This window comes from Mytilus trossulus, chromosome 6 (assembly GCF_036588685.1).
Source record: "Mytilus trossulus isolate FHL-02 chromosome 6, PNRI_Mtr1.1.1.hap1, whole genome shotgun sequence".
Classification (NCBI taxonomy): domain Eukaryota; kingdom Metazoa; phylum Mollusca; class Bivalvia; order Mytilida; family Mytilidae; genus Mytilus; species Mytilus trossulus.
In genome coordinates, this window is record NC_086378.1 from 41,260,947 (window position 1) to 41,287,666 (window position 26,720).

General features: G+C 31.9%; 1 protein-coding gene and 1 long non-coding RNA gene across 3 annotated transcripts in view; one reads left to right on the forward strand and one right to left on the reverse strand.

Annotated features, from left to right (window-relative positions):
* LOC134721349 (ranBP-type and C3HC4-type zinc finger-containing protein 1-like) overlaps positions 1 to 26,720 on the reverse strand; it is a 244,662-nt gene that overhangs the window by 193,315 nt on the left and 24,627 nt on the right. For both annotated transcript variants that reach the window (XM_063584289.1, XM_063584290.1), the window contains exon 2: positions 10,228 to 10,456. In XM_063584289.1, coding sequence (XP_063440359.1) covers positions 10,228 to 10,456 — 229 coding nt within the window. The remainder of the gene's footprint in view (positions 1 to 10,227; positions 10,457 to 26,720) is intronic.
* On the forward strand, positions 32 to 2,094 carry LOC134723429 (uncharacterized). The gene is made up of 3 exons (XR_010108059.1): positions 32 to 263; positions 1,251 to 1,323; positions 1,937 to 2,094. It is a non-coding gene; the product is annotated as an uncharacterized LOC134723429 (long non-coding RNA).

Below are 26,720 nucleotides of genomic sequence, written 5' to 3' on the forward strand. Positions count from 1 at the left end.
TTTCAAGGAATCAAACAACTCCCCAAACAACCCCAACACTGGTCAGATTCAAAATTTGAACTTGCAGACATTACAAGAAAAGATGTCTTATTCATCTGACATCTTGACCAAAATATGAATTTTACCATGGATGTAGAGTTGTGGCCTAAAAAGAGCCAAAGTATTCTATTAACATTAAAAGTGCAGATGTATTATTCTGATGACATATGACTATTGGATTTGTGAAGATTGATGTTTTCATATATATTGGATTAAATCTTCTGGTAAGTACAAATTATGAATAAGTATTTCAACCTTTTGGAATATTATGAAACTGCTATTTCCTTCAAATAAATTGTGACATATATAAGTACCATGTAGGATCAAGAGAATAACTATAAAAGACTATGCAATTTTTGCATAATTACATCATGTACTGTGATGTACATATATAATTACTGTTGTATTATGACAAGACTTATATCTTTAAGACAATCTCTTTTATAGATATTATTCGATAGTAGTTTTGGCAAAATTGGAGATCTGTAGTATGACTGTAATAATTATATATAGACATCTATTCTGAAAAATCAAAAAGTATTATCTTTTAAAATTAGTACATATGTACTCAATTATCATGATTATGGATCAAATTTAAGATTTTAAAAATGGCAAGACATACAGATTGAAATAAACAATTAATTTCCCCATAGGCGACAATGGTAGCCTTTTTCAAGATACAGACTTTAGAAAGTTGATTTTTTTAACGAAACCTTGCTAGAATGAAAGAAAAGTTATTCGGACAGTATTTTTTGGTCCCAAAAATATAGGTTCGCATTGCTTTTCTTAGCGTATTTTGTACTTATCTCCCATGCCTATCAATTTTGCCCTTAAAAATATGTGTCTTGTCCTAGCGTTGAAAAGTCATCTCAGTGCCTTTAGGGCTACGGAATAATTTTTATTTTGCCTTTTGTATACAGCAGAGTGCACGAAGTCTGTAAAAATAAAAAATTACAGCGCACATATCGACCAATCAGGATTAGCCATACTCTTAATTCTGAATACCATGTTATACTCATAAAATGGCTGCACCCATAAAATCTAATGGTGTATTGTAACCTACATGTAAATATGGGCCTATGATGTTAAAGTAAAATAAAAGACACATACTAATCACAGTAAAGAATAACTTATACACTACATATGTTATAATTATTTTGTTTAATTGTAATATTTCTTATTTTTTAATTGTTATATGTTTAATATTTCAGAAGTGCCTGGTGAAACAAAAGAAAAATGTTTTCTGATAGGACTGAAGAATGGACACATTCAATCAGACTTGGAGTAAGTAGTTTTATATGAAAGAAATTCTTATGAATGCTTTTTAAGTAATTTTTGCACATATTGGACTTTCAAAACATTTTGGAAAAAAATAGAAAAAATGTAAAATCATCTGTAATATTAATTTTTACATAAACATGATATATATCTTTGAAAATTGGGGGTAACAGTCAACAGGTCTTATTTTATTGAAAAAATCTCCAAAACAGGTCATAGTAAATTCATTTTAATTATCTGCCCTTGATTTTACAAGGATTTTTTTCTAAAAATATAATTACTCTTTAAAACATACTTAACATCTTATTTTTCATACTTTAATTTTATGATTTCGAGTTTTAGATGTTTCTGTTGTATATTGAATGATATATGGTAAAAATAGTAAATTCAATATAAAAAAGAAGATGTGGTATGATTGCCAATGAGACAACTATCAAAAACCAAAATGACACAGACATTAACAACTAAAGTACACCATACAGCCTTCAACAATGAGAAAAACTCATCAAGTCAATATGTCAAAATGAAGGAAAACCCCACCTACTTGTTTTATTTCACTAGTATTTATATGATATTTTTCAGAATAAAAATTAATATATATATGGTAACTTTTTTTTAGGCATCATACAAAAGAAATGGAAAGTTGTCCACCAGGTCATCAACCATCTGCCGAAGCCAAGTAAGAAACACAAGACAAGATAGACCACATACAGCAATAATGAACTTTGAACATTTCCAAAATGTTTAACTTTACATTAAAACATAGTCTAATTTTAATAGTTTTTATTTTTTTGATCTATTTTGCTAGCAATGTATGGCAATGAAATTTAAACGGTGAAGCTTTATTTTGAAAGTAATCAGGTTAATTCAATCTGATGAGAACTCCTGCAGATATTTTCTTTCCCGGTGTCCTATTTTGAAAAGGACAAAGGACAAGAATATGTTATTAAACTATACAGAACTATACAAGGTAATATTGCAGGTCTGCATGTCCATTTGTGAGTGAATATCCGGGAAATGCCATAGATGCCACACTTTCCATGGCAATCTGAAATTGTTGCCATCATTTTCATGGCAAACTGCCATAGATGCCATACTTTTCATAGAGGCCATGCCAACCTGCCATTGATGCAATACTTTCCATGGAAATCATGGCAATTTGCCATCGATGCCATGCTTTCCATCCTTTTATGATTTAATGGCAACGATGGAAATACTGAGTATACAATCCCTGTCAGTCTTTTTTTCGATGCCATGGAATTCATGAAAACCATGAAAAAGCTCGTTTCAATACTCCATCGTTTTCATGGCAACAATTTTGCCATGGAAATTCCATGGAATGCCATGAAAATCCTAGGGACGGGTGCTTACAATTATCTCTATCTATAATGAACTTGTCGTGTAGTTTCAGTGGAAAATGTTAGTAAATTTTTACAAATTTTATGAAAATTGTTAAGAATTGATTATAAAGGACAATAACTTCTTAGGGGGTCAATTGACCATTTTGGTCATTTTGACTAATTTTTGAGTCTGAAATTGCTGTACATTATTGCTGTTTACAGTTTATCTCTATCTATAATAATATTCAAGATAATAACCCAAAACAGCAAAATTTCCTTAAAATGACCAATTTAAGGGCAGCAACCTAACAACGAATTGTCCGATTCATCTAAAAATTTCAGGGCAAATAGATCATGACCAGATAAACAATTTTACGCCTGTCAAATTTGCTCTAAATGCTTTGGTTTTTGAGGTATAAGCCAATTTTACCCCTATGTTCTATTTTTAGCCGTAGCAGCCAATTTGGTTGATTTTCCCCGGTCACAAACACAATTTTTAAACTATATACATCAATGATGATTGTGGCCAAGTTTGGATTTATTTGGCCCGGTAGTTTTAGAGGAGAAGATTTTTGTAAAAGATCATGGAGATTTACGAAAATTGGTTAAAAATTGACTATAAAGGGCAATAACTCCTAAAGGGGTCAACTGACCATTTTGGTCCTGTTGACTTATTTGTTAATCTTCATTGCTTTGAACATTTTTGCTGTTTACAGTTTATCTCTATCCATAACAATATTAAAGATAATATCCAAAAACAGCAAAATATTCTTAAAATTACCAATTTAGGGACTGCAACCCAACAACAGTTTGTCTGATTCATCTGAAAATTTCAGGGCAGATAGATCTTGACCTGATAAACAATTTTAACTCATGTCAGATTTGCTCTAAATGCTTCGGTTTTTGAGTTATAAGCCAAAAAATGCATTGTACCCCTATGTTCTACTTTAAGCAATGGCGGCCATGTTTTTTTATGAAATGGGAATTAAAACACATACTTTATTCTAGATGCCCTAGGAATCAATCAGATGAAGTTTGGTTTGAATTGGTTAAGTAGTTTCAGAGGAGAAGATTTTTGTAAAAGTTAACGCCGGACGAAGGATGACAGACAACGGACGCCAAGTGATGAGAAAAGCTCACTTGGCCTTTTAGGCCAGGTGAGCTAAAAAACGAAAGGGAGCTTACGTCAATAGATATAAACAATTCACTTAAGTTTCATGGAAATTGGTGAAAGTGTTTTTGAAATAATGTCTGAAGTGTGGACGATGGACGGACGGACAGACGGACGGACGGACAGACAACTGTTTACATTGTACCATAATACTTCCCGAGTACTTTTTCATGAAAAAAGTGCAAAAATGGCTTTAAAATGAACCAAGTTGAAGTAATAATCAATTAAACTTATAATTAAACATTTCAGGAACAGTAACTCCTATAAGATGTCATTGGATTGTTTCAGACCAAATGTTACATATCATTATTACAATAAAGAAAACATTTTACACTTGTTCTTTTATGTATATATATCCTTAAAAGTGTTGGAGAAAATGCAAAAATAAGTTAGTCAAAATTTAGAATATGACCTTGACCTAATTTTCATTTTTTGCGACCAAGGACCTCAAATCAAAAGATCCTAGGTATCTATCACTTAAGATAGAAATGCATATCACCTATATCATATATTATATATGCATAAGGGGAAATAAACTCTCATATGGAGTGTCCAATACCCTTCAGTCAAAATACAACAAATCATGCGAAAGATATAACGAGCAATTTTATAAAATAAATTTGTCGTAAACTTTTTCGGTTGCAAAGGAGTAGTGGACACAAGGAAAACAGTGTTTGGGGAGATAAACTCCTACAAAGAAAGGTTTCGGTTACGCAGGGTAAATTTCAAAGGCGCATAAACTGTTCGATATAATATACCAAATATCTAAGCGACACATTGGGAAACAAATAATAATATTTATCACAAGAAAAAAACTAGAGGCTCTAAAGAGCCTGTGTCGCTCACCTTGGTCTATATGAATATTAAACAAAGGAAGCAGATGGATTCATGACAAAATTGTGTTTTGGTGATGGTGATATGTTTGTACATCTTACTTTACTGAACATTCTTGCTGCTTACAATTATCACTATCTATAATAAACTTGGCCCAGTAGTTTCTGTGGAAAATGTTACCTTAATATAGTAATAATACTTCAATAAGTAGTTTGTATGCATTTGACATCCTGGAAAAAATATTTTGAAGAAAAGAATATTTTCATGGTATTTTGACCCCCCTGTGGTATATTGAACCCCCTACTATAGACCTTAAATTTCAAAAATTCTAGCTATTCTAACACCTTAATATAGTAATAATACTTCAATAAGTAGTTTGTATGCATTTAACATCCTGGAAAAAATATTTTGAAAAATATTAATTACCATGGTATTTTGACCCCCCTGCAGTATATTGAACCCCTACTATAGACCTTAAATTAAAAAAATTCTAGCTATTCTAACTCCTTAACATAGTAATAATACTCCAACAAGTAGTTTATATGTATTTAAAATGCTAAAAAGATATTAGGAAAAAAAATAATTTCCATGGTATTTTGACCCCCCTGCGGTATATTGAACCACCTACCATATACCTTAATTTAAAAAAATCTTGCTATTCTGACTCCTTAACATAGAAATAATACTCCAATAAGTAGTTTATATGTATTTAAAATGCTGGAAAAGATATTAGGAAAAAAAATAATTTCCAGGGTATTTTGACCCCCCTGCAGTAAATTGAACCCCCTTCTATAGACCTTGATTTTCAAAAATTCAAGCTATTCTAACTCCTTAACATAGTAAAAATACTTCAATAAGTAGTTTGTATGCATTTAACATGCTGGAAGATATTTTATAGAAAAAATATTTTTGTGGTATTTTGACCTCACCCCTCCCCCTTACCATGGTATATTGAACCCCCTACTATAGACCTTGAATTTCAAAAACCCAAGCTATTCTAACTCCTTATTATAGTTTTAATACCCCAATAAGTAGTTTGTATGTATTTAACATGCTGGGAAAGATATTTTGAAAATTTTACTTAGCCATGTTATTGTACCATGGTATATTGAACCCCCTACTATACATCTAAAGACCTTTCATGTTAAAATATCTTGCTACTGTAACTCCTTTAGATATTTATTATACTCCAATAAGTAGTATGTATTTATTTTATTAGCTTGAAAAGATATTTTGAAAATTTTACTTTTTAGATTAACTGAGCCATGGTAATTTGACCCCCTCCCCCTTTTTTACCATGGAGAATTAAAATTTAAAAGTCTACCATTCTATATAAATATTTTTAATTTGAAAGAATTAAAGTGTCCAATCTACATTGTTTGGTTTTAATGCTTTTAATAAGAAGTTTTTTGAATGAAATTTTGTTGGATAAGACTTCAGAGCGATTATACCAAGCAAATATTTTTCTTTTAACCAATCATTGAAAATTGACCTCCCCTTTTTGTATTATTGATTTTTAATATTTGATTAGCTTTTATATAATGTTAAATGTTTTATTAATCATCTAGAATGAAAAAAACAGGGGGGTTCAATTTACCATGGGGGTTCAATTTTCCATACAGGGGGGGGTTCAATTTACCATGGGGGGGTTCAATTTACCATAGCGGTATTTTGACCCCGGGGTCATTTTACCATGGGGTTCAAAATACCATATGACACCGGTAGTAAAAATTTACAAATTTTATAAAAATTGTTTAAAATTGACCATACAAGACAATAACTCCTTAGGGGGTCAATTGACCATTTTGGTCATGTTGACTTATTTGTAGATCTTACTTTGCTGAACATTATTGCTGTTTACAGTGTATCTCTATCTATAATTATATTCAAGATAATAATCAAAAACAGCAAAATTTCCTTAAAATTACCAATTCAGGGGCAGCAACCCAACAACGGTTTCTCTGATTCATCTGAAATTTTCAGGGCAGATAGACCTTGACCTGATAAACAATTTAACCTCGTCAGATTTGCTCTTAATGCTTTGGTTTTTGAGTTATAAGCCAAAAACTGCGTTTTACCCCTATGTTCTATTTTTAGCCATGGTGGCCATCTTGGTTGGTTAGGCGGGTCATGCCACACATTTTTTAAACTAGATACTTCAATGATGATTGTGGTCAAGTTTGATTTAATTTGGCCCAGTAGTTTTAAAGGAGAAGATTTTTGTAAGAGTTAACCACGACGAACAACGACGACAACGGACAACGATGGACGACGGACGCCAAGTGATGAGAAAAGCTCACTTGGCCCTTTGGGCCAGGTGAGCTAATAAGGCAGAAGAAAAAAAAAACAATCAGAAGAAAAACAATAGGTCTTTCCACAGAAAAGTGGAAAGACCTAATAATTGTGGTCTCGCTAATAAGAGGTGACATCTGTAAATATAGAATCTGAAACTTCCCTAAATGACTTGATGGTGTTTTAATTTGTCAAATAGCATGAAACTCAATTAAACTTTTATTTTATAGAATTTCTGCAAAAAAGACAAATTTTGGCATTTTAAAGCCAAATTTAAATTAGGCATTTTATAGCTTTTTCAATATTGATGCATTAATAGCATCCTGACTTTCTATCTGACTGGTTTTCATGTGTCAATCCCATTGTCAACACTAGGGACTATATTCGTGAACAAGGAAAATCAAGGGACGAGAATTGTGGTCTTGGACCATCAGTAAATCATTCACCTTTCAAACACCAGTACTAATTGACCATGAAATGCACGCATTTAATTATAACAAGTATCAACATTCAATTTCAACACTCTGATCTATTGAGGATTAGTATACAAGATAAGTTAAGAGTACAAATTAAGTGAAAATGCAACATCACTTTAAGATTCTCTACAATGGACAATTACATTCATATTTTTTAAGAAAAGAAAACAACAAACACAACACACTATGCTCAGATATTTAACAATAGAAACATTTGCTACAGGCTTTTTTTTTATGAAAGTGCCACTTAATCATGGGAAATCCTGGGATATCCTGAAAAATCCCAGCACTAGTAATTTTGTAAATCCTGAAATTCAAGTGTCCAAGGAAGTCCCATGAAGTCCTGAAATATGTTGTCCTGATATTTCAGGAATTTCCAAGACTTTAAATTTGTTTAAGGAATTTTTGGGATATTTCAGGACTTGCAATATTTGATGAAAACAAGTTTATCCTGATTTTTCAAGAACTCTTAGGACTTTAGATTATTAACAGGAATTACTGGGATATTTCAAGACTTCAAATATATGAATTTCTTTTCAAAACTTATAGTCTTTTTGTGCAATTTGAATTCCACTTAAGTATATTTACAATTCCATTTATTTAAGTTCCAAGAAGTGTTTGAGCACAGTTAAACTTAGATAATGATCATACTTATGAAAAATGTTAGGACACACTTTTGGAAAATGCAAAACTCACATATCACAAATAATTCTCATGCTTTAATTCTTTATCTTTGACATGTGAGCCAGAGTGGATCAAATGTATAAATGTGCCATCTGGATTCCATTTATTTTAGTGTAGACACTGGACAGGAAGTGTGAGGTCACATACAGGGGATCACATATGGCTAAACTATACATTTTCTGCAATTACTATTATAACTTTAAACATTAAGATGGTAAATAAACAATAAATGGATTTTTTTTTTCATAATATATATATATCAAATATTCAAGATAAATTTAATTTATTCAACCAGGAAACATTTCAAAGAAAATCGAAATTTAACTCCCTTGAATAACCCCTGACACAATTAGAATTTGAACTTGAACAACAAGCAAAGATGTCTTATATCCTAAACACAAAATGAATGCAGATATAAAATGAAATTAACTAAGTTCCAACAGTTCTATATTTTAACATTATATTAATAGTGCAGATGTTTTCTTCTGGTGACATGACTGTTTGATTTCAAGGAGCATTAATTTGATGATTACAAGCATTTTGTACAAAGTACAAATACATTAGTGATTCCACCATTTTGAATATGTACATAAGAGTAAAGAAAACAGTTATAAAATGTTTACATAAGATTTACTTTCATCACCATCATAAGGAATTAGCAATACATTGTTATCACATTTAATGAAAAAATATTTAAATAGTATAGGTATGCTTTTAATAATAATAAAAAAAAACTTAAACATAGAACTGTGAGAAAACTCTCATTTAGATATACCACAAACAGTTTGCTGCAGTATCTCTGAAATAAGTTGCATTATTCATTAAGATACATGCTTCAGGAATACTAGTACATGTTTAATTTTAAAAATTTAAAATATATGATTGAGTAGGGAAAAAAAATGCTAAAAATATTTGTCAGGAGATATTTTAAAGACTATGATATATGAATGAATCAAATGTCTTGGTCCTAATTAACAGGGTACATTTATGCACAAAATATATACATGTATGTACTCATTTAAATAAAGAAAAAAGCATGTTGACTTAAACAAATCTGACATACTAATGCATGAGATTTGGTATTTATATTTTTTTATCAAACTTTTGTTTTGTTTCAGATTTACTGATAAAGACCATGCAGCAGCTCTGATTTATTAAAAAAACTATAGTGAGGGCAAAGATACATTTATGTGACCAGCTAAAACTGTCAAGACAAGAGGGCTTTTTGGAAAATTGGAGAGAAATGAAGATGATAACAATAAACAAAACAGTGACTGTACTATAGAAAATAAAAAAAATTACGAGTGATTTGATTTTGAACATGCCATCAAATGTGCTGTAAAGAAAAAAATTGGGAAGAATAAATACTGTCTTTTCATAGATTTTGTAAAGGATAAAAGTCCATGTTATCCCCATGGCTTTTTTTAATTTTTTGGTATGTCTTGAAATATCCTAGGACATCCCAGGAGTTCTCAGGACAATATTCAAATAATTTACAGGTTAACAAGTCCTGAAAAGATTTTGAAACCTGGGACTTCTCAGGACAATCCTGGGATATTTCAGGTTTACTAGTCCTGAAAAGTCCTGAAAACCCTGGGACTTATCAGGACAACCATGGGATATTTCAGGTTTACTAGTCCTGAAATGTCCCAATTGGTCCTATGCTTTTAGGAACAGGATTTCCTGAAAAGTCTTGAAATTTCATTTCAGGAAGTCCTGGGATATCCCAAGAAATCCCAGGAAGGTCTTGGGAGGATATCCCAATAGATTCTTGCATGGGTAAGGTGAACAACCAGACAAAATTTCTAATCAATTGTATGATACCTATCAATTAATAATGTACATTTCATTAGGGACTATCCGTTGCTTTTTTTTTTTTCATTTTCCTGTTACATGTATTTTCTGTTTTGCGTTTTTTTTTAATCTCTACATATATATATATATATTTCTTAGTAACTCAGTCAACCATGTTCGTCAAAGTTTCATATAATTACTCGACAAAATGTAAAAATAAATTAAGGACTGAATTTATGTTATATGAATTTAAGGCGCAATTACTACATAAGTAAGCCCCCTACCAAACTAATAACAACAATAATCAGGCGGCACCTACTTTTATTTGTTGTTGTTTTGCCTTCTCTACAAGAATTCAGGGTAAAGATGACATTCTGAAGTTTCTGATAAAACTCATCAAACTCAGGTCCTTTCTGGAACTGTAAAACAAATGATCTTTTTTTCCCGTGATCATTCAAATGGAACTCTTGCCAAACTTTAGACTCTTTTACATTGTGTTCCAATGATTTGTCTATAATTCGATTTAGGTTTATGGTAATTGCTGGTGTCTGAAATGGAAAAAAAGAAGGTATTTTTTTATTTTTTTAAATTCATTAACCTTTAAAATGAACCTTTGTGCTACAATCATTGTTACAGTTTATCCAAATCATCATCCAAGCATAGGTTAAAGTACACAATGTGCCAAAAATGGTCATGAAAAATTTTACATTTGGTATTAAAGGAGAGTTATATATATAGTAGGGGTGTCAACTCTGTGAAGATTTACTAATCAAGTTCCCATTGAATTTATCAAGTGGTACTTGAGTAATCGCTAGGTAAAACATGTACAAAATGAAAACACAAAATTATACCAATTGTATGTATTGTTGGTTATTTAATCAAAAACTGGAGTTAGTTGTCCAAAGCTTGTATATTTTTTAAGGAAGTAAAATACAATAATAACAATAAACATGATTTTGGTTATATGTATCTTGAATTTTTATTGGCAATAGACATTGCCACATTCTATAGATATAGGAAGATGTGGTGTGAGTGCCAATGAGACAACTCTCCATCCAAATAACAATTTAAAAATTAAACCATTATAGGTTAAAGTACGGCCTTCAACACGGAGCCTTGGCTCACACCGAACAACAAGCTATAAAGGGCCCCAAAATTACTAGTGTAAAACCATTCAAACGGGAAAACCAACGGTCTAATCTATATAAACAAAACGAGAAACGAGAAACACGTATATATTACATAAACAAACGACAACTACTGTACATCAGATTCCTGACTTAGGACAGGTGCAAACATTTGCAGCGGGATTAAACGTTTTAATGGGCCCAAACCTTCTCCCTTTTTCTGTAACAATAGCATAACATCACAACATAGAAAAACATACGATAAAATATCAATTGGCAGACTTAACTCAATCAAAAAAATGTATGTATGTGCCTGTCCCAAGTCCATGAAGTCTGGAGATTGTAATTCAGTGCACTTGGTTAAAAAAAAATTCATTGATTTTTTGGTATATTAATTAGGCCATTAGATTTCTCGTTTGAATTGTTTCACTTCAATTAGGGCTTTTTATAAATGACTATGCAGTATGGACTTTGCTCATTTTGAAGACTGTTAGATGACATATACATTGTAGTACTTAATTTCTGTGCCATTTGGTTTCGAGAAGAGTTGTCTCATTGGCAATTAAAATCATACCACATCTTTTTTTATATGACAGAACTAAACATTTATTCAAACAGATTAGATAACATTTGGTTCAGGCAAACTGAAGCTAGAGAACAGAAACAAAATTTTCATCATTTTTTCTATTTGTAAAGGGGTATAACTCTAGAAAGGTTAAAGTCACAGACACCACCAAAATTCAAACTTGATCTGTGTTTTGTGGTAATTAGCATTTTTTTAAGTTTCATAACTCTTGGTTTAAAAAAATAAAAGTTAGAAAGAGGAAACCAACTTTGGATGTACTGACATACAGACAGATAAGGGTAAAACTTAATGCCATGTTTACTACTGCTGGGGCATAAAAATCTTAACTTTTTTTCAAGAAGTCACTGAACCATGAAAATGAGGTCAAGGACAATTGACATGTGACAGACGGAAATTTTGCAACATTAGGCATATATATACAAAGTATGAAGCATTCAGGTCTCAGACCTTCTAAAGCTTTTAAGAAGTAAGCTAACTCTGCAAGCAAAAATCAAAGGCTCAATAAAAATGGGTAATTATTGCATCAACCAGATGCTCTGCAGGGGGCAGCTTTAAACGGCCGCAGAGGTCTAACCCTGAACGCTTGGGGCAAGTATGGACACAACATTCAAGCTGGATTCAGCTCTGAATTTGGATTGTAATTAAATAGTTGACACAGCATAGGTTTCTGACACAGAATGAATGTGGTCGAATGAACTTAAAAAAAATTGTTTTGCTGTTGAACATTAATCCTCTCAAAAAAAAAAAATTTTAAGAAATTTTCTTCTTATTTCTAAAATATGAAAAATTGAACCCCCCCTCATTTTTTTTCCAATCCCCCTCCTTTCCCTTATTCAAAAATGATCTCAATTCAAATTTCTAATGGAGTTTGCAACAATAACTACTCATTTAAATACATCATAAAATATCAAAATATGAAATGTCATGGTTAAAATTAAATTTAATTAATAGTAACTTATAAATGGGGAATGTGTCCAAAGGGACACAGATGATGCCCCCACTAGCATATAATGTTAACCAGATGCTCCGCAGGGCGTAGCTTTATACGACCGCAGAAGAATTATCTCCATTTTTGACATTCTTTTTCCAAAAATCTATTGATACTGGTAAAATCCCAAATGATTGGAAGCAGGCTAATGTTGTACCTATATTTAAAAAAGGTGACAAGCATAACGCTATTAATTATAGACCAGTTTCATTAACTGCAATATGTTGCAAAATTTTAGAACATATTTAAACAAGCAACATAAGGAAACACCTTACAATTAATAACATATTAAATGATAGTCAGCATGGGTTTAGAAGCAAAAGGTCTTGTGAGACCCAACTTATCATCAGCATACAAGATCTTGCTAAATCATTGGGATATGGTAACCAAATAGATGTCATACTTTTAGATTTTTCCAAAGCTTTCGATAAAGTCCCCCATAAAAGATTAGCCCAGAAATTAGAATTTTATGGTATTAGAAATCAAAATTTAAATTGGATAAATGACTTTTTAGCTGACAGGCAACAGCAAGTACTATTAAACGGTGTAAAATCTTCAAAATTAGCAGTTGATTCTGGTGTCCCTCAGGGAACAGTTTTAGGCCCAACATTATTTTTACTCTTTATAAATGACCTACCCGAACATGTAACTTGCAATGCAAGACTTTTTGCAGATGACTGTTTATTATATAGAAATGTAAATAATAGTTCTGATGCACAATTACTTCAAAAAGATTTGTCTAGTTTAGTAAAATGGGAAGAGGATTGGCAAATGAATTTTAATCCTGAGAAGTGTTATGTAATTCATATTTCTAAAAAAAGTAAACCTTCAACTTTTGATTATATATTACATAATCATATTTTAGAAGCAGTAAAAGACAGCAAATATTTAGGCGTAACTATAAGCCATGATCTTGATTGGGGAACGCATATTGACAATATTACTTGTAAGGCAAATAAGACCTTAGGTTTTCTTCGTAGGAACTTAAACCAGATGCTCCGCAGGGCGTAGCTTTATACGACCGCAGAGGTTGAACCCTGAACGGTTGGGGCAAGTATGGACACAACATTCAAGCTGGATTCCACTCTAAATTTGGATTGTGATTAAATAGTTGACACAGCATAGGTTTCTGACACAGAATGAATGTATTCAAATGAACTAAAAAAAATTGTTTTCTCTTAGAGCAATTCACTATGCTGTTGAATATTAATCCTCTTAAAAAAATGTTTGAAGAAATTTTCTTTTTATTTATGAAATTTCAAATGAGAAAAATTGAACCCAATTTTTTATTCACATCCCCCTTTCCCTTATTCCAAAACTAATTTCAATTAAAATATTCTAATGGAGTTTGCAACAATTACTACTCATTTAAATACATCATAAAATATTAAGATGTAAAAAAACTGCTTGTTATCACTGAATGGTAAAGATTATTTAAATTTACCAGTTGGTAGTAAAAAGTGAATATACATTGTATATTGTATATAACAAAGATTTAAGTTGATTCTGGACAAAGAAAGATAACTCCAATTAAAAAAAATTCTTGCAGATATTTCTTGCTTACTATACTGGACAAAGAAAGATAACTCTTAATTAAAAAAAAATTTGCTATTTCACAATATTGTAGATATTTCTTGCCATTGCACAATACTGTGCAATTGAAAAGACTTGCTATTGCACAATACTTAATATAATAATTTTAGATCCTGATTTGGACCAACTTGAAAACTGGGCCCATAATCAAAAATCTAAGTACATGTTTAGATTCAGCATATCAAAGAGGCCCAAGAATTTAATTTTTGTTAAAATCAAACTTAGTTTAATTTTGAACCCTTTGCACTTTAATTTAGACCAATTTTAAAACTGGGCCAAAAATAAAGAATCTACATACACAGTTAGATTTGGCATATCAAAGAACCCAAATTATTCAATTTTTGATGAAATCAAACAATGTTTAATTTTGGACCTCGATTTGGGCCAACTGGAAAACTGGGCCAATAATCAAAAATCTAAGTACATTTTTAGATTCAGCATATCAAAGAACCCCAAGGTTTCAATTTTTGTTAAAATCAAACAAAGTTTAATTTTGGACCCTTTGGGCCCCTTTTTCCTTAACTGTTGTGACCAAAACTCCCAAAATCAATACCAACCTTCCTTATATAGTCATAAACCTTATGTTTAAATTTCATAGATTTCTATTTACTTATACTAACGCTATGGTGCGAAAACCAAGAAAATGCTTATTTGGGTCCCTTTTTGGCCCCTAATTCCTAAACTGTTGGGACCTAAACTCCCAAAATCAATACCAACCTTCCTTTTGTGGTCATAAACATTGTGTTCAAATTTCATTGATTTCTATTCACTTTAACTAAAGTTATTGTGCGAAAACCAAGAATAATGCTTATTTGGGCCCTTTTTTGGCCCCTAATTCCTAAACTGTTAAACCAAAACTCCCAAAATCAATACCAACCTTTCTTTTGTGGTCATAAACCTTGTGTCAAAATTTCATAGATTTCTATTAACTTAAACTAAAGTTATAGTGCGAAAACCAAGAAAATGCTTATTTGGGCCCTTTTTGGCCCCTTATTCCTAAAATGTTGGGACCAAAACTCCCAAAATCAATACCAGCCTTCCTTTTATGGTCATAAACCTTGTGTTAAAATTTCATAGATTTCTATTCACTTTTACTAAAGTTAGAGTGCGAAAACTAAAAGTATTCGGACGACGACGACGACGACGACGACGACGACGACGACAACGTGATAGCAATATATGACGAAAATTTTTTCAAAATTTGCGGTCGTATAAAAACTGCACACGTAAGGTTTTTAACCTTACGTACACATCACTTGTCCGTCCGGTCGTCGAATACTCTTCCCCTGTCTGGGATCCGTACAAAAAACAACACATCACTCAGGTTGAGCAGGTACAGCGTAAGGCAGCCAGGTTTGTCTTTAATGATTATAAAGACAGATCACCTGGAGCAGTTTCAAATTTAATAAAATCATTGGAATGGGAAAATTTAGAATCTAGAAGGAAGAAGGCTAGATTAACTATGCTGTATAAAATAAATTGGGGGTTAGTGGAAGTTCCTAAGGACAACTTAACAATTTCTGATAGACGCACTAGGGGGAAACATAAATTTAGGCAAATATCCACAAATAAAGATTTCTATAAATTTTCATTTTATCCTCGCACTATTTCGGACTGGAACTCACTACCTGAAGCAATAGGTATGTCTGACACCCTGGAATCCTTCAAAAGTGGCATATCCACTCTAACACTTGAAGGATCCACAGCAACTTATTAAACTTTAAAGCCACTGTACATAATGTATATATGTTATTGATAACGATTTTTCTTTGTCATATTGTTTTTAAATTAAGTCCATATGTACATAGCACACAAGTTCCGGGAAGTTTTACACTCCTACCTAGGAGTCTACTCCCGTATTCGGAAGAAGAAGAAGAAGAACCCTGAACGGTTAGGGCAAGTATGGACACAACATTCAAGCTGGATTCAGCTCTAAATTTGGATTGTGATTTAATAGTTGACACAGCATAGGTTTCTGACACAGAATGAATGTGTTCTAATGAACTTAAATTTTTTGTTTTCTCTTAGAGCAATTCACTATGCTGTTGAATATTAATCCTCTCAAAAAAATGTTTGAAGAAATTTTCTTTTTATTTATGAAATTTCAAATGAGAAAAATTGAACCCAATTTTTTAATCACATCCCCCTTTCCCTTATTCCAAAACTAATCTCAATTAAAATATTCTAATGGAGTTTGCAACAATAACTACTCATTTAAATACATCATAAAATATAAAGATGTAAAAAAACTGCTTGTTATCACTGAATGGTAAAGATTATTTAAATTTATCAGTTGGTAGTAAAAAGTGAGTATACATTGTATATTGTATATAACAAAGAATTAAGTTGATTCTGGACAAAGAAAGATAACTCCAATTAAAAAAAATTCTTGCAATAAGATATTTCTTGCTTACTATTCTGGACAAAGAAAGATAACTCTAATTAAAAAAAAATTTGCTATTTCACAATATTGTGAAATTAGATATTTCTTGCCATTGCACAATACTGTGGAATTGAAAAGACTTGCTATTGCACAATACTTAATATTATAATTTTAGATCCTGATTTGGACCAACTTGAAAACTGGGCCCATAATCAAAAATCTAAGTACATGTTTAGATTCAGCATATCAAAGAGGCCCAAGAATTTAATTTTTGTTAAAATCAAACTTAGTTTAATTTTGGACCCTTTGGACTTTAATGTAGGCCCATTTGAAAACGGGACCAAAAATGAAGAATCTACATACACAGTTAGATTTGGCATATCAAAGAACCCCATTTATTCAATTTTTGATGAAATCAAATAAAGTTTAATTTTGGACCCAGATTAGGACCAACTTGAAAACTGGGCCAATAATCAAGAATCTAAGTACATTTTTAGATTCAACATATCAAAGCACCCAACCGATTCATTTTTTGTCAAAATCAAACTAAGTTTAATTTTGGACCCTTTGGACCTTAATGTAGACCAATTTGAAAACATGACCAAAAGTTAAGAATCTACATACACAGTTAGATTCGGCATATCAAAGAACCCCAATTATTCAATTTTGATGAAATCAAACAAAGTTTAATTTTGGACCCTTTGGGCCCCTTTTTCCTAAACTGTTGGGACCAAAACTCCCAAAATCAATACCAACCTTCCTTTTATGGTCATAAACCTTGTGTTTAAATTTCATAGATTTCTATTTTCTTATACTAACGTTATGGTGCGAAAACCAAGAAAAGTGCTTATGTGGGTCCCTTTTTGGCCCCTTATTCCTAAACTGTTAGGACCTAAACTCCCAAAATCAATACCAATCTTCCTTTTGTGGTCATAAACATTGTGTTTAAATTTCATTGATTTCTATTTACTCAAACTAAAGTTATTGTGCAAAAACCAAGAATAATGCTTATTTTGACCCTTTTTTGGCCCCTAATTCCTAAACTGTTGAAACCAAAACTCCCAAAATCAATCCCATCCTTTCTTTTGTGGTCATAAACCTTGTGTCAAAATTTCATAGATTTCTATTAACTTAAACTAAAGTTATAGTGCGAAAACCAAGAAAATGCTTATTTGGGCCCTTTTTGGCCCCTAATTCCTAAAATATTGGGACCAAAAGTCCCAAAATCAATACCAACCTTCCTTTTATGGTCATAAACCTTGTGTTAAAATTTCATAGATTTCTATTCACTTTTACTAAAGTTAGAGTGCGAAAACTAAAAGTATTCGGATGACGACGACGACGACGACAACGACGACGCCAACGTGATAGCAATATAAGACGAAATTTTTTTCAAAATTTGCGGTCGTATAAAAAGGGACATATACGTGTGCATGTTAAACAAATTTCTTGGTAAAGGGGTCTAAGGCAGCAACCTGATTTTCTGGGTGGGCTATGTTTTGTTTGGAAAAAAAAGTTTGTTTCCAGTTTTTGATGAAAAAAATAATTTGTTTTTGACCCTGAGAAAAAAATATTGTTTGTTTCACCCTCAGCTGCCACTCAGAATGTATCTGTAATGCTAAAATTGTTTCGGTTTGTCTCTAAAAAAATAGATTGTTCTTCGCCGAAGGCGAAAAAAAAAGTTTGTACAGAAAAAAAATCCATAGCCCCCCCCCCAGAAAATCAAATGGTTGCTGCCTAAATACAGCACAAACAACATTTTCCAAAAGACCAAAAAGTGAAAATTATATTTTAACAAAACGCATTTGACTAGCAGGTAGAACAACTGATGTTCTTAAACCCTGCTGACTGCCATTGGCAATTGCCAAATAAATTGATCACCAGACGTTACATGGATCTTAATTTATAATTTTAATACCAAACAGAAAACAATAATCTTGCGAAGATTGTAATAAAATTAACAGTACCAATTTTCTTGCACCAGATGCCCATTTCGACAATACATGTCTCTTCAGTGATGCTCTTGGCCAAAATATTTGAAATCCAAAGCTTATATAAAAGATGAAGAGCTATAATCCAAAAGGTCCAAAAGGTATAGCCAAATCTGTGAATGGAATCAGAGCTTTGCATCCCTAATTTATAATAATTTCTAATATTTTGAACAGTAAATTTTAATAATACAAAAAATCCCTATTTCAATGCCAGTACCGAAGTGCTGGCTACTGGGCTGGTGATACCCTCTGGGACTAATAGTCCACCAGCAGAGGCATCGACTAAATCGCAAACATGAGGTGCAAAAAATTGTATACACCATATCCGGATTTCTACAATTAATCTTATATATATATATATATATGAACAAGTCTAAATTGAAAACTTTTTAAGATATAAATATATATGTATATGTATATACAACTCGTCTAAACATCAACCCAATAATATAAGATCTGTAAATTTGCAAAATTTTCGAAAAATTTTTGTTCTTCCCTCGCAAGGATTCAAACTCATGCTACTGCATGAGCTATGTTGACACCATATCGCCTGAAATGTATCTGGCACCCTAGACCACTCTACCACCTTGGCTGCACAAAAATAAAGCTTCCGGTGACCGGGTGTTACCTTTCCTCGGCAGTTTTAATTTAGCGTCGTAATACAGTACATGATATATAAGGCTTGAAGATGTTATTGTTACAGATCAGCTGAATTATCTGTTGTAAAGGATCCTTCAAATTAATGCAAAATACAGTCACAGAAATAATTGTATATATATTATCATGTATATATTTATATCTGTCCTATATAAAATAAAGGTTAGAAGAATGCAGATTAAGCAGATAAAGCCAATGTATTTTGCATACATATATATACCTCATTTTCACATGCTGAGAAATTAACTATGTCCTCCTGTGAGTCATATTCCAATAATAAAACAGTACAAGAACCAAAGGAATGCAATGTTTGTTCTGACTTCTTTCTCTTTAAAATACTAATTTTTGATTTCTTTTTGAAAGTAATATTTGGCATAGGAACAAGCACAACACACTCATGACATGTTGCTATCTGTGGCAATTCATAATAAAAATACACTCGACTCGATAGAGGCCTTGAATTTTTCTCTGATATACATGTATCGGTCTCTTTGCTCATGTTGTTCATTTTATTAATCTCACTTTCACAACAGAAGTTTTCCCCTTGGGTTTTTTTTTCACACAGGTAATATAAACCAATTTTATAGAGAAGTTCAAAGATCCAGCTTATTCTAGAAAACTAAATAACTGTTAAGAAACAGATGTTGCTTCAAAAGACCTTACAAATGTTGCTTCAAAAGACCTTACAAATGTTGCTTCAAAAGACCTTACAAATGTTGCTTCAAAAGACCTTAAAAATGTTGCTTCAAAAGACCTTACAATGTAATTATAATGTTCCTGTCAAAATATTTTCTTCCTGGTTTGCAGTAAGTTAATAGGGTAAAACACCTTTAATAATTTGTACTTCCTTCTACAATCAAACTGGTTAAGATTTAAAGAGTGACTTTTCTCTAAATATAGATTCTAACTAGATCAGGAAATTAAAAATTTAAAATCAGTACTACATGAACTAAAGATTTTAAAAAAAATATCAAAAGATAAATCTTTTTGTTTTTACCAGAAAGACTTATTCTGACATAAAGTATCTAGGCAGTAACATCCTTCATGTCAGTTAAACAAAAATTTAAGAACTGAATGTTTCTTTTTGGCTAATAGTAAGCACATTTTGAATAAAACACATGAATGATACATAATTGGAATTGAATCATGGATGTCTTGCATGCTACTTACATGACTTATCATGTTTAAATTTGGTAATGTAATTAAGTCTTAAAGATCAAAGTTTTACATGATAACACATAAACTTAGCAATGTCATATCATGATCCATTAAAAATAAGATGAGGTCATATGAACCCTGCTAGACTAAAACGTACATCTTACAATCAATTTAAATTCCTTATATACAAAAGCAGTTTAATTCTAGCATCTATAGTATCTGAGAACAGGCGCTAGTTGTGACATAGATAGATGAATTTTTTATTAGTTTCATTTAAACTTGCTGTCAGTTACTGCTAATACTCTCAGATCTCTATCTTGTGCTTTTTTTTTGTTTTTAGGGGTTTATATGTTACAGTTCTGAATAAATGTGAAATCAGGTAATTTTTAAATTCCCTGGAATAAATAGTGATTTTGTTTTAACTTTTGATTTTGACCTAAAGGATAAACAGAAAAAGAAAACAGAAAGTATATAAACTTATTCAAAAGCTTAATCACTTTTTGATGGATATATACTTGTATAAGACAGTTTTTGAAATATGACCATTATAAGAACAAAGTATTTTTACATTATATAGTATATATTGTCTTTTTTTATCAATTATATTTTGTGCCTATAAATGTCTTTTTTAAAGGCTGCAAATTAAAGTCATAAGAAACGAGTGACCAGTGAAAAATAATGTTCTTCTAATTTTTGAACCAATGCATACAAACATCATAAACTTAGTCTTCTGTGCTTGAATTTGTAATTTTTTTTGGTGTAAATTTCGTATAAGCATCAATTTTTTTTTCAATCGGTCAGTGTTGTTGTGAAAATATGGCAGGTAATTAAAGTTCGTGTTTTGAAGCCAAAGTTTAACGATTGTCACCTGTTTGTCAACAATTGACGAAAATAAACAAAAAAGCATGGAAATTGAGCATGTGTTTAACATGTAAATTCAGATAATAGTTTATTTTAAGGACATCCATGCTTAATGTGATTACCGGATTTTTACGAGATGGGTCACACTGACGTCACTTTGCATACGGAAAATATGTCGAGGGAATTGATTCCTGGAAGGAAGCAATTCAAATAAAGTATAAAACTTCTTCTAAATATGAATAAATTAAAGAATTTTCTTCAGAAAAAAGTATATGTACATAAGTTTTATAATGAAAACTATCCATTGAGTTATAAAAGAACATATGCATATTTTTTTTGATTTGAGGTTTCTTATGACTTTAACAATAAAACAGTTATATAGAATTTGCTATTTTATACCTATTTTCATGTCACAATAAGATCTAATAAGGTAAATTGATCACCTGGTATAAACAATCTGGTTCGAACTTGTCTAATTTCACCTGAAATTTTAAACCGCTCTGAAAAATTTAACAAGTTGTTTAAACTTTACCGCTTTGCGATTTTTTAATTGAAAATTATAGCACCACAAAAAAAAAAACAGATGAACTGCAGGGCGAAGCTTTATACTGAGTTCCCTGAATAGTTGGGGCAAGTATGGACACAACATTTAAGCTTTATACAGCTCTGAATTTGGATTGTGATTAAATAGTTGAATCAACATAGGTTTCTGACATAGAATGAATGGGGTCTAAGAACTTAACTTGTTGAAGGTCGTACCGCGTACGGTGACCTATATTTGTTAATGGTTGTGTCATTTTGGTCTTTTGTTGATAGTTGTCTCATTGGCAATCATACCACATCTTCTTTTTTATATTTAACTTAAACAGATGCTCCTCAGGGCGCAGCTTTATACGACCTCAAAGTTTGAACCCTGAACGGTTGGGGCAAGTATGGACACAACATTCAAGCTGGATTCAACTCTAAATTTGGATTGTGATTAAAAAGTTGACACATCATAGGTTAAAATTTTTGTTTTGCCTTTGAGCAATTCACTATGAATATTAATCCTCTCAAAAAAATGTTTGAAGACATTTTCTTTTATTTATGAAATTTCAATTTCATACCCCTTTCCTTTATTCCAAAACAGATCTCAATTCAAATTTCTAATGGAGTTTGCAACAATAATTACTCATTTAAATACATCATAAAATATAAAAGGGCACTAGCTACGAGATATATAAAAAATTTAAAGTTTGATTTTTTTTTGGTCAATCAATAATTGAAAGTAAAATAGTGAATTTACACTTGATAATCAGGTTTTCGCTTGCAAGTGAATGAGTCGACCTCTTTAAATCCGTATTCATGTGAACTTCAATTTAACCCATAGCTAGAGATTGACAACGCATGCATTGCACGTGTACTAGTTATTCAAAGTAAAAGAATGTCAACAATGAAAGTGAAACTACAGTTAATCATTTGATTACTAATTCGATGCACATAAAATCATTCTTATACAGTTAAGAGCAATGAGAAACATCTATTTTTAATCTATAAAATAAAATCAAACAGACCTATAAAAATCCAATTGCACGTGTTGGTTTAATCTATTAATTTCTTTATTTTTGTTTACATCACTTATATGGTCATCTGAGGTCAAATTGATAGTTAATTAGATGGCGTCTGGACTAAAATACACACGAAACGAACTTATATATTATCTACCCCATGCTCTGTAAACTGTTTATTTTAGACTTTTGATAGTTTGGAAAAATGTTTTACATTGTTATAATTCAAAAATGAGAATTTGAATCAAATCTGTGACCATGAAATTGCCCCTTTAAAATGTAAAAAAAGTGCTTGTTATCACTGAATGCTAAAGATTGTTTTAATTTATCATTTGGTAGTAAAAGTGAATATATATTGTATATTAAATAAAACAATGATTTAAGTTGATTCAACTACTATTCTGGACAAAGAAAGATAACTTCAATTGAAATTTCTTGCTATTACACAATATTGTGCAATTAGATATTTCATGCTATTGCGCAATACTGTGCAATTGAAAGTACTTGCTATTGCACAATACTGTGCAATTGAAGATTTCTTGCTATTGCGCAATACTGTGCAATTGAAGATTTCTTGTCATTGCTGAGTGCTGTGCAATTGAAATTTCTTGCTATTGTAGAATACTAAATATAATAATTTTAGATCCTGATATGGACCAACTTGAAAACTGGGCCCACAATCAGAAATATAAGTACATGTTTGGATTTAGCATATCAAAGAACCCCAAGAATTCATTTTTTGTTAAAATCAAACTAAATTTAATTTAGGAACCTTTGGACTTTAATGTAGACCAATTTAAAAACAGTACCAAAAATGTAGAATCTACATACACAGTTAGATCATGTTAGATTTGGCATATCAAAGAACCCCATTTATTAAATTTTTGATGAAATCAAACATGGTTTAATTTTGGACCCCGATTTGGACCAACTTAAAAACTGGGCCAATAATCAAAAATCTAAGTACATTTTTAGATTCAGCATTTGAAAGAACCCCAAGGTTTCATTTTTTGTCAAAATCAAACTAAGTTTTGGACCTTAATGAAGACCAATTTGAAAACTGGACCAAAAATTAAAAATCTATAAACACAGTTAAATTCGACATATCAAAAAACCCCAATTATTCAATTTTAGATGAAACCAAACAAACAGTTTAATTTTGGACCCTTTGGGCCCCTTATTCCTATACTATCGGGACCAAAACTCCCAAAATCAATACCAACCTTCCTTTTATGGTCATAAACCTTGTGTTTAAATTTCATAGATTTCTATTTACTTGTACTAAAGTTATGGTGCAAAACCAAGAAAAATGCTTATTTGGGCCCCTCGTTGGCCCCTTATTCCTAAACTGTTCGGACCTCAACTCCTTAAATCAATAACAAACTTCCTTTTGTGGTCATAAACCTTGTGTTTAAATTTCATTGATTTCTATTTACTTTTAAAAACTTAAGTAATTGTGCAAAAACCAAGAATTATGCTTATTTGGGACCTTTTTTGGCCCCTTATTCCTGAACTATTGGAACCAAAACTCCCAAAATCAATTCCAACCTTTCTTTTGTGGTCATAAACCTTGTGTCAAAATTTCATAGCTTTCTATTTACTTAAACTAAAGTTATTGTGCTAAAACCAAGAAAATGCTTATTTGGGCCCTTTTTGGCCCCTTCCCAAGATAAAACGAAAACGGGATCCATCGGGATCCCAATGCAATCCCGGTGAAATTGTCGGGATTAGCCGGGATAAGCATCTTGAGCCGGGATCCCATTCAGGATAAATATCTGAAACCAGGATACCAATAGGGATAACTGTCTGAAGCCGGGATTTCAGTCTAGATGAAACGGGATAAATATCGGACACTGGGATCCCAATCAGGATAACTGTCTTAAGCTGGGATCCAGTGCTGGGATCCAAATCGGAACTCTTTAAAGCCGGGATAATTGTCTGAAGCTGGGATCCCAGTCAGGAAATTGTATGAACCATAATTATGTTGTTGAAAATATTTTTTAAGTGTTTTGTTTGGGTATACATATATGTCTCTGAAGACATCAAGTACAGGTTATTGGTGTTAATTAACAATGTGTATGACACCAAAGCTGTCAGGTGAAGCCAATCACTTTAAGTGTCACTTAATATTCAGTTTGGCAGATATTTAATTTTATGTGTGTCTTCTATAAGTAAAAAAAATGACGAGATTTTCACGATAAAAATGGCAGGGCGTCCGAGAAATGTCAACGCCGGGTGTTTTGCCAGACAAGCTTGGGCGTTTCTGATGTTCCCAAGTTCTCATAAGTGCGTTTCTATTAGTTGTCGTCCGGCATCAATGATAAGGTAATGATCGACATCGTAAAACGTTGGTTTCTCAACTTATGTAAAATGTAAAAAAAAATCAACACCGCGTGCTTTGTTTTCAATTGTCCTGAACAGTTCGACCCTAGAAAATACTGTCCTAAATAATGCGGCCTCGGATCGGCTTCTAACTTATCCGTATGCACCATGTGCCGATTAATAAAGTATTTTTTTCTTATATTTTGTAAAAACTGGCCCTTAAATAATACTTTTATGCGATACCCTTAATTTATTTATAATACCGTTACGGAGAAGATCTACTTCTGGCCGATATCATTTGGGGCAAGATTGTCACCTCGATGTTCGTGTACTGGTAAAAACGTCATCAAAATATGATTACGCTGATGATGGAGGACCAACAATGCAGAATTTTTCAGATAAGTGCATTAATAGTTTAATTTTACATGTGTATATAACGGTTATAAAACTAATTTATTGGGGAACTATGATTTTTATGGTTTTTATTTGAGCAAATCAGAGACATATAATACAGTATTATATGTCTGTCAGAGCAAATCAACTTCAGAAAGTCTGAAAGCGTATATATTAATTTTTAACATATTCAATGAATCACATAACAGGCATAACTAGTAGATATTTTACTAGACTAAGGAGCACAGAGATCATTCGTCACAGAATCACTCGCCAGAAAACTAGATTTAAGTATAAACGGGACCGAAATAGTTCATCTTTCTGGATTCCGAGAGCAAAACAGACAAGTTAGGCATATGCAATCGGCAACGATTTACCTACAAACTGACGACGTAGAAAACATACCGCTCGAGGTACTTATCATTCCTGAAATAGCATTACCGATACAAACGCACATGAAATCAGTAGTTATTATGAGACATTTGCATGGATTAAAATTAGCACACCCAATTACCGAAGATGACATGTTTGATATTAATTTACTTATTGGGGCAGATTATTATTGGAGTATAGTAGGAGATAAAATCATAAGAGGTAATGGACAGACTGCCGTCGAGTCTAAATTAGGATATTTACTTTCTGGACCAACGACAAGTATTAGAGAATCAAACAGAAGTTCAATATTGAACGTTATCGTGTCGCATAAAGCAGAGGAATGTAATTTAACAAAGTTTTGGGAAATCCAGTCCCTTGGTATAGAAGACAGTAACACAAATACAGAGCTAGAAGAATTTCAAAGGATTTATGAAAACTCATCAGTGTCATTTCTTGACAACAAGTATGTCGCCAAGCTACCTTGGAAAACCAACCACCCGCCATTACCGTCAAACAAAGCAGTCGCCTTTCGTAGGACTGAAAATGTAATAAGACGTCTTAGTAAAGAACCGCAATTGTTACAAAAGTATGGAGAAATCATGGAAGAACAGGAAAAGCGAGGGTTTATAGAGAAAGTCGAGAAAGATTTAGTTAAACCAAATACCAAGTTACATTATATCCCGCATCACGCAGTGAAGAAAGATTCCGCCACTACACCTATCAGGATCGTGTATGATTGTAGTTGTAGACAAACACCGGACACCGCCAGCTTAAATGATTGCTTACTTAACGTACCTCCGAAGTTGAATAATGTAACCGCAATACTTTTAA